Genomic DNA, 13,095 nt, shown 5'->3' with positions numbered 1-13,095 from the left:
GAAAAGCAAGGTGGGGACACGTGCAATTTTTCTCTCATACGTATCACAAAGGTGTTGTGGAATGACTTCACATCTCTAACAGTGCACAACACATAGAGAAGATGTCTGCGAAAGGGCAAATTGTCGTGTATGTAATGTGAAATTTTGCCTCAATGGTCTCTGCTTTTAGTGGTGTGGGAAGCAGCAGGAATTTATTCATGCGGCCTTACTGATTTGCAGACTGGGAGTAAATACTAGGCCTTTTGCAGCGATTACCAAGAGCCCCCTTCAGTAGAAATGATCTACTGCCTTCCTACATCACATTAAAGTGGTGGATGGAAGAGTGAGCCCAGCCGAGCCATTCTGTACACACCTAGCCAGGCTGCAATTTATATTCAGACAGAGGTGTGAATGGCTCTCAGAGACAGAGAGAGAAGAGCATTTCTCAGGAAAATTTTCACCAGAACCAGAAGCCAAACTCTGATTTGTCACTGTTATTAAAAAAAAAAAAAAATTCTTTCTTCATCACAGAAAGAAATTAAAAGGTAAGTTCTTCTTTCCCTGTAAGATTGATACTTAAGATTGCTAAGGATCTCCCTTGGCCCCTTAAGAAAAATCCTTACATAACTTTTCTTACAAGTAGTGCATATATCCTTTCCCTAAGTTTCTGTATTGAGGACACAGTCTACGACTTTCGGTTACTGAGCTTATGTCAGGAATTATCCAGCTTCACTCTTGTGAACAACATCTAGCTGTGCCCCATCAGGAGTCCTGTGCTGTAACCACAAGCCAAACTGAAGGAAAGTGGGAGGAGGAAAGATCAATTCATGTGGTGTTTGGTGGCCACCAGCCATTCCATTTAGTAAATGTAGGATTTTAACATGCAAGTCTGAAAAATATAGTGGCTGAGCCAGAAAACTGTCAGTTTGAGTCAAATTTAGTATTAGGTAGTCAAAGAGTCTTTTTTATTGTCAAATTATATATGTATATATAACTCATATAGATATAAAGTAAATAATACAAAGTTATTTATATATAGAACATACATACTACTTGACCCCACTAAATTTAAGTATATAACTATATATATACACTCAAATTGTCAGTCTATTTATTATCAAATTATATATATTATATAAATATATATATATTATATAATTTAAAAAGTATATATAATAATATATACTACTTGACCCCACTAAATTATTTTTCAATAATAGCTAGTATTTTCCTTTTTCTTTTCCTGGAAGAAAATACACCTAAGATAGTTATTTTACTGACATTGCTTTGTCTAGTTCTGTTGTCTTTGTAAGAACAGATTTGAGGCACCAAATGCCACCCTGTGTAAAAGGTAGAGGGTATAACTTTTAAAAGAGACTGCATGGAATTATGAAAACAATGACTAATCATCATATAACATCCTGGCAAGCATATGAGTATGTCCGCACAGGCTGCCCCAGCGAAACACAGCACAAACTATGATGGGTCTGACAGGAATTCACTGTGTAGAGGTACCAGAGATTGAAGCTTTGTGGATGGTGACAACACAGCGTCTGTGGCTTGAGGGCCCTGCTGCCTTCGGATTCGGGCATAATTTGCTCTGACCTCCACCAGTTGCTTTAACTCTGTTAAAAAAAAATTATTTTGAGAGACAAGTCAATGTATTTATAGAAAATAATTAAAAGTTCAGGATGACGAAAATCTTGAAGATCCTTCAGAAATCCTCGACTCCCACGTCGGCCTCTCTCATTACACACTTGACTTGCTTATCACATCAGATACGTGTTAACATCCTTTGGATTTCTACAGAATGGCAGTTTCTAGAGAGGGCTTCCTTCCAAGCTTTTTATAAAGCCTGAATTGGAAGCTAACCTAGGAGTGGTCTAAAAACTGAGCCCACTGAAAAGATGGTAAACACAGCATTGAGAACAGTGTTCAGATTTGATGACAAACAGCATAAAGCACTCTTTTGATTTTGTTGGGGGTTTGTGTGAAAGAAACTATTCTAACAGCATCTGATTTGTTTTGCCAAAACAAATCCATTTTTCAAAGACCCAGTGTGATTCTTTGATGGCTAACTTTCACATGCTAAATGTTTTTACATTATAGCACATAAAATAAGTTTTTATAAGGTGTTTAGTTTTGAAATTCCCAGGCTGCCTTATTTTCTACTACATAGTTAAGCCAGTAGGTCACAGAAAAATTATGAGTAGAATGATTAATTAAATGTCCCTTCACAAGTATATATATGTTATATATATATGTATGTATAATATATATAAATGCTAGTAACATTTCTCTCTTGTTTTAAAGCATTCTGAGTATTTAGATTTCTACTAAATGATTATTTCTCAATTATTTCAGGAAAAATAATAAAATGACAGCTCATACAATAAAAGAACTTTCTAAAGAGCAACTAAATTAGACTCTCTGCTATCAATCAGATTTTCTAGAACATATATCACCCACCGAAAAGACCTGAGACAACTGGGGAAACCACCAACACTTTCACCATTAAGGTAATATGGGGACCCATTTTCAGAGAAGAAACAACTCTTTCACGTCATAGTAATTCATGTGGTTAAAGAACTGAAGACGCAGAAATGAACATTTGTCTACATAGCCTTGTCAAAGGTCCACAGAGCTAACAAGGAGGAAAATGGTAAGGAGAGTAATATGTGCGTTTCTAGTTTTCTCTTTTCTCTTTGCAGTTTTTCTTGGTAACAAGCGTGCTTCTGGGAAGGCAGCCTACATATCTCTTCGTGTTTTGGATACCCTTTTGGCTAGGTTGCCTGAAGCACACTTAGCTTTATTTATCAGAAAGGCCTAATGAATACAGTGAGGCCAGGAGGGTGGGGTCCAGGTAACAGAAAGTCATCCCAAGAGTACGAAAGATTAAGCATAAATAATGAAGGGACTGGGCAAGTACCTTCTACTGCACCACTTATTTGCTTACTATTCAATTACTTCAAGTGTGTTCATATACTCAATTAGATCGAAAACTCTTTCAGCAAAGGAACCCTGGCTTATATTTCTTTTATAGGCTATGTACTTTAGGAACACAGAAAGCTGTCAACTAATACTTATTCATGATAGGAACCCCATCATTGATGTGTTCTTCTAAGTAATCACATAGTGGGGATCACCAAGAGCTGGAGTGAGGGGTACTGGTGAATGATGGGACAACAGAATACAAAGAATACAAAGATTGGCACCTCTTCCTTGATGTAAGATGGTGCTGGGGGAATATGTGTGGCATCCTCACAACAGTGCTAGGCATCCCAGTAAATCCTTGTCTTCCTACTTTTTAGTTTCCGTTCCCATACTTTTATCCTTTCTGGGCTAAGTGTAAAGATATGATTGCAACTTTTTAAAAAGTTTTTGGTTTATATACCTTATATACAACATAGTAATAATAATCCTATGGTGACTTTTAAAAGAGATAATCTAGCATTAGTTATTTTAAGGACCCCAGGTAATTCACTTCTGAATCTTTTAACTTCCTTTAAAATGATATCAGTGTTCTTCAGAATATCCTGAAAATTATGTCATTGCTAATGTATACCTACTCCAGAAAAGGGTTTTAAATTCCTCAGGATAAATAGGATAAAGGACAAGAGTTAGTTTAATAACAAACGTATGTTCTTTTCCATTTCTAACATTTATCAAAGAAAATAATCAAAGGATAGACAAGATAATAAAACAAGCATATATTTACTTTTACTAAAGAAAAAAATCTGTAAACTGTATATTTGCTATTAACGAAACATTAAGCTTTAAATACCTTGCAGAGTGGGAAGTCAAGGAAGCCTCACTTTCCTCACGGTTCATGCTAAAGAATGAATACCTTCAAAGGAGGCCCTTTAGAATTTCTACAAATAAAGCCCCTTGGATAAAATTCAAGACTAACAGAACTTGAATTCTTTAGAGCACACAGTGTCAAAAGTGAGGTTCCAACAAATAAATACTTGAATTTAACTTTAGTAACATGGAGTAGAAAAGCGTGGAGGAGGATAATTATTAAAAATCATCATGATGGGATGTAAAATTCAGTAAACAAGCTCTTTGAAGAAACAAGTGAATGCTTTAATTCTTCAAACACTTGATGGAAAAGAAAACGTCACCCATACCTCTTTGGGTTCTAAAGCCATGCCCTGTGGACACACAGATGACCATGTCTCGCTCTATGTCGTCCCACGAGTGAATTGGCTCTCCGTCAGGGGTGTACAGTGTTCTGGCTGGGTGGGCCAGTTTGAGACGAGAGGAGCAGTCACTCAGCAGCTGAAACACAAAGGGACACACATACTGGGATGTGGAATGTCACACCATAATTACATATTAAAGAATCAACTCCTTTAAGAGAACTATTATCATGATATAAATATTCATTTTACTTAGAATTGTTAGAAAGAGGTACACTGTATAGCACAGGGAACTCTACTCAATACTCTGTAATGACCTATATGGAAAAGAATCTAAAGAAAGAGTGGATATATGCATATGTATAACTGATTCACTTTGCTGTATAGCAGAAAGTAACACAACTTGTAAATCAACTAAACCCCAATAAAAGTTAAACAAAAAAAAGGAAGAGGTATAGAAGGAGATGAGAAGAAGGGCTTACAAATGTTCCCTAATGTGTTAAACGGTAAGGAACTTCAGTGCTTGTCAGTGGATTTGTCCTTGTAGGTCTCTATTTTTCCATGTAGAAGAGGCCTCTTGCTGTTTAAGAAATGACTAAATATGAAAGACCTTGGCTTGAAGAATCTAGACTTGTTAGAATAGCTCATTTTTTTTTTCAATGAGCAAGAAGCTAGAAGGACAGAAGCACTGACCTGGCTCTGGCCTCTGTATGACTCAGACAAGTCAGGCAACCTCCCTATGAAAGAGTCTCTTTCACTATAAAATCAAATTTTTGGTCTAACACCTCTTTGACTCTATGATTCTATTATCAAAAGTCTTATTCTTTTCAATTGGTAAATTTAAAAACTATGTTTAGGGGCCTAATTCAATTTCTCTCAATTTTCCTTGAAATATTCATAAAAACACATGTACAGATACGAAGTGTCAAGAGTACTAAAAAGACTGGCTAACCTGTCACCAGACCCCTAAGGGTGGTTCCATTAGTCTGAATAAGACTTTAAGACAAAACAATGCAAGCAAGCAGGAGGAAAGTAAGAGGTTTCCACACACCTGCCTGTATGGCTTTTACCTATCATGCAGGTCAAACACCTGCTCTCCCAAAATGAAGGAGCCAGGTCCACATGTGTTCCAACTCACCTTCTATACTTTTTAAAAAAATTTTTAACAGCTTTATTGAGGTTTAATTTACATGCCATAAAATTCATTAATTTCAAGTACGAAACAATCAGTGATTTGTAGTAAACTGATAAAGTTGTGCAACCATCCCACAATACAATTTTAGAACATTCCCATCACCCCAAGAATCTCTCTCAGGGCTACTGCAGTCACTTCTGTGACTTCTGCGACTGCAGTACTTCTTTTTATATATCGAATTAGGAGCTACAACTCACAGCAATGCAGGGTGGCAGTGGGCAGAGCTGGGCAAGTAATGGCATCTTGCATTTGGAAAATGAATCAGTAATATGAAGGAAGACATGAAAGAAGTGGTGAGATAATGCAATTCAGAGAGTGAAGTTTTCACTCACTATTGTGAGCAAGAGATGAATGCACTGAATTGAACAGTAATGGAAATTATCCCAGAATACATTCCCATCTGTAGAGTGGGATAGTTAGAGAAGAGCAGTGGGAGAATGGACTTAAATGCAGTCCTACACCTCTTGCTAAATGACAGCCAGTCAGCAGCCATTTGATTCTGATTCAGGATCTAGGGGTGGATCCTAACAGCTCCCAAGTCAAAATTTAGGAGAACAAAGGAGAACTAATGTCTTCTGTCAAGAGATCTCTCCTTGAACGAGGAGATATAAATAGAAAAATGAACATCAGCAACTATATGAGGCTTATGAAAATATTCTACGACATAAAAATGGTATCTGTACACAAGGTGAAGATTTAACAAAAAGATTTAGAGCACAAATTCATTTTAGAGAGTACCTATATTGTGCTCCCCCCAAATTTGGTAAAATATGACTTCCATAAACACACACACACACACACTCCCACACACACACAGAAATGAGATGACAACAGCTCAAAGGAAAGGAGCATTGCTGAGATGCAGGCAGAGATAATGATGGTGATAATGACGATGGTAACAACAATAGCAGTTAAAATTTACTAGCACATTCCTGTGGGCTAGAAACTTTTCTAAAAGTTTCTAAGGACAATCTAATATTTTTTCTGTGGAAACAATTATTATCCCCCTTTTGTTGATGAGAAAAATGGAGAACAAAGACATTAATATCATAACCAAGGTCACACAGCTGGTAAGAGAAGAAACAGAGGTTTAAATTGGGATGAATAGACAGCCGAATGAGAGGTAAGGAAATAAAAGACTCAAGAGCAGAATTACACTCTGTCTTAAAAGCAGGAAAAAGCAGACTCAATTTTGTAGAAAATCAAATCAGTATTAGGGAGGGCTAAGTTGAGAAAATCTCATAGGATACAGAGAAAGGATAAGACAAAATTTATGAGAAAAATGTAAAACATTTGGAATGTCAAGACATCAGATATTAAACCTATACATTATTGGTGTTACTGGAGAAGAATCCAGAATAAATTAAACTTAAGCAATTATTCAAAACACAGAAGAAAACGTTCGTGTTTCAAAGACCCATGTCTTCAGATCAAATAGGCTAACCTAGGATAAGGCACAGTTAATGAAAAAAATGACTAGTATTTAAATAGAACTGGGCAAAAAGTATGGCTTTCAGACATGGGGGAAAAATTCAGTTATGTTTAGACCTGTTTTCTGCAACAATGAATACCAAAAAAAAAAAAAAAATGAAAGAAAATCTCTGAAGTTTTTAGGGGAAAAGGTTTCAGTATAAGAACTCAGTATCCAGCTAAATTATTACTTAGGTTACAGGAAACAAAAGATATCCTTATGTGTACAAAAACTCAGAAAACATATCACTCAGATACATTTCGGATTATTAAAAAATGAATGAAATTCCATCACCATGGAAAAGTCATAATATAAAGTGACTAATATTAAGCAGTAAGACCACTAGAACATGATACAGCTGTTATAAAAATGGTCAGAAAATAAATGAATTTAAAATTTTAAGGTAAGTCTCCATAGAGAAAAAATAAAGTAAAAATGTAAGACATCACCAAAAAGGGACATGGGCAAGGAAAAGAGAAACCAAAGCATTCAAACTTTCTAGCTATTCATGGGGGAAAAAGATGCTGTTTCTTCTTTTTTTCCATAGTTAGGAATATTTACTTTTATGATTATAATCAATGCAATAAAACAAAAAATCAGAATAAGAGAAACAGTTCTTCTAAAGGAGTAGGCAAAATCATCACCATGTGAACTTTATATGATTTCATTCTTAGAAAATTTATGTAAATTGAATGAGAAATTAATAACAAAAAGAATGCTTAGTAAAGTGGCCAAGCACAAAATAAATTATAAAACATCAGTAGTTTTATGTTGTTCACCAAAAAAATGTATTTAAAAAAATACAGTGGGGGTAAATTCATCCCAACATCAAACCAACTCAGAATGTCAATTATTTTAAAATGTGAGGCCCTTCCTTATAAAAAATTATAAAATTTTACTGAAGGACAAAAAAAAGATGTATAGGTATATAAAACAATGCCAGAGAATTCAATCTGGCTGCAAAGATTGAATATTGTAAAAGGTGTCAATTCTTATGAAAGTAATTAATAGCCTAACATAACTACAGTCAAAACTCCTGTAGGATGATTTTAGGGTGTTGAAATGTAATTCCAAACTTCATCTATAAAAATCAACAGGCAAGGATAATCAAGTAAAGTCTGAAAACAAAGTACAACATTAGGCAACTTCTATCAGATATTAGAATATATTAAAAAGCTATAGTAATTCTAAAAGTATTAAATAGCCTAAAAGCAGAAGTTAGTAAGAATTTAGTATATCATAAAGTTTGTATTCCTGCTCAATGGGGAGAACAAAAAAGATTATTCAGCAAGTAGGGCTGAGATAATAATTTTAAGCCAATAAATAAAACAGACAAAATAGCTTCACTCAAATTTTACACCAGAAGGAAGTTTCACACAGTTTAAAAAGTAAACGGGAAAGACACAATTATAAAAATCTTAAGATGAATCTTTATATGACATAAGGATAGTAAAATACTATTGGAACATGAAAAGCAAAGAACAAACTTTTAAAATATATTAATTTCTGTACCTTAAAAAATCTCCTAGACACAATGGCAAATTGGATCATTGTTAAAATAAATCTGACAAAGTTACACATAGTAGGCTTGTTACTTTAAAAAAAGAAGATTCATATCAGTGTGAAAAATACTTCCAGCAGAAAAATAGCAAAGAATTTGTCAGGAATTCACAGATTACTAATAAATGGTAAAACAAAGCAAAACAAGTCAAAATCACTTTTACAAATAATTAAAGACATATAAATTAAAGCATGGGTATAACATTCTCTCCTGTCAACCTGCAAATGCATGTTTCTAAGTGATGGCAATTAGCATTGTTGACAACTCATGTAAACAGCAGGTAAGTGGGAACTCTCATTCACCACTTGTGGGAGCATTGACTCCTGAAATGGTCCTAGAAAACAAGCTGGCGATAGCTATCAAAATTCTCAAGCACATTTACATAATTTGACCTAGCAATTCTTCTAGGAATTTATCTGGGGGAAATAATCAGAAAATTAAATAAAGATTTATATATAGATATGTTCACTGGAGCATGCTTTATGATAGCAAAAAATTAAAAACAATCTAAATGGCAAACAATAGAAAACTGGATGAGTAAGTAATAATCCATCCAGTTGATAGAAGATGATGATGCCATTGAAAATAATGTTTTGTTAAAGAATATTAAATTATGTGGGCAAAAAGTCACAACAGTTTGTTAGGCGAATAACACAGGTTGCAAAATTATATATATACCATGTGATCTACTATGATCACAATGACAAACAAATATATAAATAACCATGTAGAAACCATAGGAATATATCTACTAAAATTTTAATAACTGTGGTTATTTGTGGGTGATAGAATTTTCATTTCCTTCTTGGTGCTTTTCCTTTTTCTAATATTAATGCACTGGCTGTATGTTGTTTTATAATTAGAAAACAGAACAAATGTTATTCAAATAATCAGAAAATTCATAGTGATTACAATAGATTCGTATGTTTCATATGGTTTTGCAGTTTTTCTAAATTTTCCATAACAATAGTCACTATCTTAGTCTGCTTGGGCTGCCAAAACAAATACCATTGACTGAGTGGCTTAAACAAAGGAAATTTATTTCTCATCGCTCTGGAGGCTGGCAAGTCAAGATCAAGCTGTGGTTTGATTTGGTTTCTGGTGAGAGCTCCTCCTGGCTTACAGACAGCTAGCTGCCTTCCTCATGTGATGGGAGAAGAGAGAGAGATCGCTCTTTTTCTCTTCTTATAAACCCACAAATGTTATCAGGTTAGGGCCCCACCCTTAAGGTCATTTAACCTTAATCGCCTCCTAAAAGCTCTATCCCCAAATACAATCACATTGGGGGTTAGGGCTTTAACATAAGAATTCGGGGGGGTGGGAGGTGGAGACACACAATTCAGCCCATAGCAGTTATATATTTTTCTGCTCCAAGGCAGCCAGAGAGTATGATTAACTGAGTTTCTATCTGGACTGGGAGCAGTGGGGAGCTGTCCTAGAATTGTGTGGATATGTCTCTGGGAGAAATTCCTGTAGCTTGAAAAGATCCTACATAAGGATAATTCTTATACTTTCCCCCACTTTACCACTAAAATGTCACTCGTCTATAGAGATTGTGTTTCTGTTTATAATCAGAAAAATAAATATAATTTAATAACAGCAAATACCAAATACAAAATATGACTTAAATCTGTAGCTATTTCACTCGGTGTTCACAAAGATCTATTTACATGAGACTCAGTTAATGAGTTTACAAAAATCTTTTAAAAGTAAATTTGAAAACAAAAGGCATTTTCAGTACAATTAGGTTCTAAAATATCTAGTTAGCTTATGACCTTTAATGACACTCTTAATTCTCAGTTTTTCAAATATATCCAAATTTACTCAAGTACCTTCTTTAAAGTGGGTAATATAAATGTTTGTAATTTTTGCAATAACAAAAACTCATAATAAAAGAACAATGTTCTATACATAATTCTTCACCCACAATCTCTTTCGTGAGCTTTCATAGGCCAGGTCCTCTCAGAGTGGCTCACGTGGGCATCACAGAACTATTTCATATTCCCTGAGGACATGAGGTACTTGCCTCTCCAAATCAAAAAAATCTGTTTCTCATTCTTTCAGCTTCCACTCTCGCATTCAGAACTCTGCTTGGCTGTGAGAGAACACATTGCTTTTGAGATTCTGTAGAATCAGAGAGAGGTTGCTGGGATGAGAGGAGACAGATGCTTTAGGACCATAGGATAGTCATAAATCAGAGAAAGATGATGGCCCTGAAGAAAGAGCCACTAACCCTAGAGAGGGTGTCACCTTGGTGCACTGATGACAGATGAGCCTACACCAGTTGGAGATGAGAGTTTGCTCCAGCCATGTTCAAAGACTGGGTAGGAAGAATGTGGTTCAATCACCCAGAATAGCCACAGCAGTGAACGAAGTTGAGGGAAAGCCTGCATTAGATGGGATTCAAATACCTTCTGGGGGTTTCATTACAGAAAGTAGAGAGAAGCACCTTGAAATGCGTTCTGTTCCTCATTCTTCTGGTAAAAGTACCAACCATTGAAACTCTGAGCTTCTCTGGAATTGGTGTTGTTAGCCAGATTCCCCTAGTAAAATCTGAACCCTACTCTTCCTGTTGTTTATTTGTTTCACACACACAGTCCATTCTCCTGAACTTTTCTTTACAGCCTGAGAGCCTGAAAGGATACATTTCTAACTGATGACAAAGAATCTCATTCAGATCCCTAAAATCAAAATCAAAACAGAAAAGGGAAAGAAAGAGATTAGAAAGAATATTTTTTAAATAAAGCAAAAGAAGAAATAATATGCAGAAAACTTTCTAGACATTGCCTAAGTAGCTTTCTACACACAGGCCACATTAGTCTCCCCAAAACATTGGTTTTACTATGCCATGACCTTATTCAGAGACAAACTAGTAATTCATGCACTTTAGTCTGGGGTAGTGTAATGGACTGAACTGTGTCCTTCCCCAAACTCATAGGCTGAAAAGACACTAGAGCTCTCTCTCCACATGTGCTCAGAGGAAAGGCTCTGAGAGGACACAGTGGTGAGAAGTCAGCCATCTGCCACCCAGAAAAAGAGTCCACATCAGAAGCCAACCCTGCTGGCATCTCGATCTTGGACTTTCCAGCCTCCAGAAGTGTGAGCAATAAATTTCTGTTGTCTGAGCCACCCAGTCTGTGGTATTTTGTTATAGCAGCCCAAGTAGACTATACAGAGAGTATGTGGTGTCCACCCTATATGCTTTTTTTTTTTTTTTGCGGTACACGGCCCTCTCACCGCTGTGGCCTCTCCCGTTGCGGAGCACAGGCTCTGGACACGCAGGCCCAGTGGCCATGGCTCACGGGCCCAGCCGCTCCACGGCATGTGGGATCTTCCTGGACCGGGGCACGAACCCGTGTCCCCTGCATCAGCAGGCGGACTCTCAACCACTGCGCCACCAGGGAAGCCTACCCTACATGCTTTTGAACAGTCTCTCCAGTTGTCTGTATCTCTCCCTAATTCTCAGTCCAGGTACCATCTACTTGTATGTTTATGAATTCTAACACCCATACCTCTGTGTGTGATGCCCCTCATGCTTGTTAATGCTTTTCTCTGCCTAAATGTTGAATCTTACCCATTTCTCAAGTTCCATCAGAGCTCCTGGTTGCGTCCTCTGGGGAGCCTTTCTCCTTCACCCCAGGTGGGCCCAGTGTTCCCTCCTCTGAACTACTGAACTTCCTGTATGTACTACTGACCTGACCTTCATCACATGCTGTTAGTATTTCTCTAAGAGGAAGGTCAGCTCCCTTAGCAAATTTTTCTTACAATCTGTGTTCATCATAACCAAATATGGAACACAAAGAAAAACACATAATAAAGAAATACCACTTTTATTAGGCCACCAGTAATAAGACCATCCAATAAACACTTCCAAAAATAAAATCCTTCCAGTCTTTTTCTTTTATATAGAATCTAACTCTACGTGCTTTATCGTATGCTTCTTTCATTTAGTATATCTTGAACATCTTTATTGCCATTCTTTCTAAAGTTGATTTTAATTGTGGTAATATTCCATCCTATACACTATAATTCATTTAACCAACTCCCTATTGATAAGTGTTTATTTCTAATCTATATATGTTATAAATAGCCCCATGATAATTATTCTTACCAAACAAACTTTGCATAAATTCATGAAAATATCCTTGGGATAAGGTTCTAGAAGTGCATTTTCTTATGATTTGTATAGCCACATGGTCCTCCAAAAAGTTTTACTTCCATCGACATGAGAGTGCCCATTTCTCTATAAACCTAAGTAAAGCTTGATATATTTTCAAATGTTTTGCCAGTTGGAAGTATGCATTTAATGAGAACATAGATCATGTGTCATTTTATTCCTCCTATTGCTATAGGTTAACCTGTCAATTATACTGCACTATAAAGTTTTCAAACCCTTTTCACACATATAAATTAGGATAATACTTTACAGCATCTAGCACAGTGCCCTTTATGTACAAAGTTCATAAAAAATTATATGATCATGGAATAATATGTATGGCATGGCTTTTATATGTTACATGAGAGTCACATAAATCAAAAAGTCATTCTTTCACCAGGTATATGTAATTTTTGTAAAAGTTATGGTAAGTTTTTGCTATCCTGAGCCTGACAGGCTATCTTTAATCCTCGTCCCTGCTCTACTTTTTATTTATTAATCATTTCATATTCCCTCACTAATGTATCAGTTCTAGTTGCAATGGTTACGTGCATCTTAAGACTTAACATCTGCAATACAAACTCTGTGATT

At 35.9% G+C, this 13,095-nt stretch overlaps 1 protein-coding gene across 1 annotated transcript in view; it reads right to left on the bottom strand.

The window, feature by feature from the left end:
- Window positions 1-1,166: 1,166 nt before the first annotated feature.
- LOC101283879 (doublecortin domain-containing protein 1) overlaps window positions 1,167-13,095 on the bottom strand; it is a 77,803-nt gene continuing 65,874 nt past the window's right edge. The window contains exons 17-18 of the mRNA XM_033409848.2: window positions 4,110-4,260; window positions 1,167-1,604 (exon numbers count right to left, since the gene is read on the bottom strand). Coding sequence (XP_033265739.2) covers window positions 1,456-1,604; window positions 4,110-4,260 — 300 coding nt within the window. The 3' untranslated portion in view covers window positions 1,167-1,455. The remainder of the gene's footprint in view (window positions 1,605-4,109; window positions 4,261-13,095) is intronic.

Source organism: Orcinus orca, chromosome 8 (genome assembly GCF_937001465.1).
Source record: "Orcinus orca chromosome 8, mOrcOrc1.1, whole genome shotgun sequence".
Classification (NCBI taxonomy): Eukaryota; Metazoa; Chordata; class Mammalia; order Artiodactyla; family Delphinidae; genus Orcinus; species Orcinus orca.
This window is presented reverse-complemented; position numbering and strand designations above follow the sequence as displayed.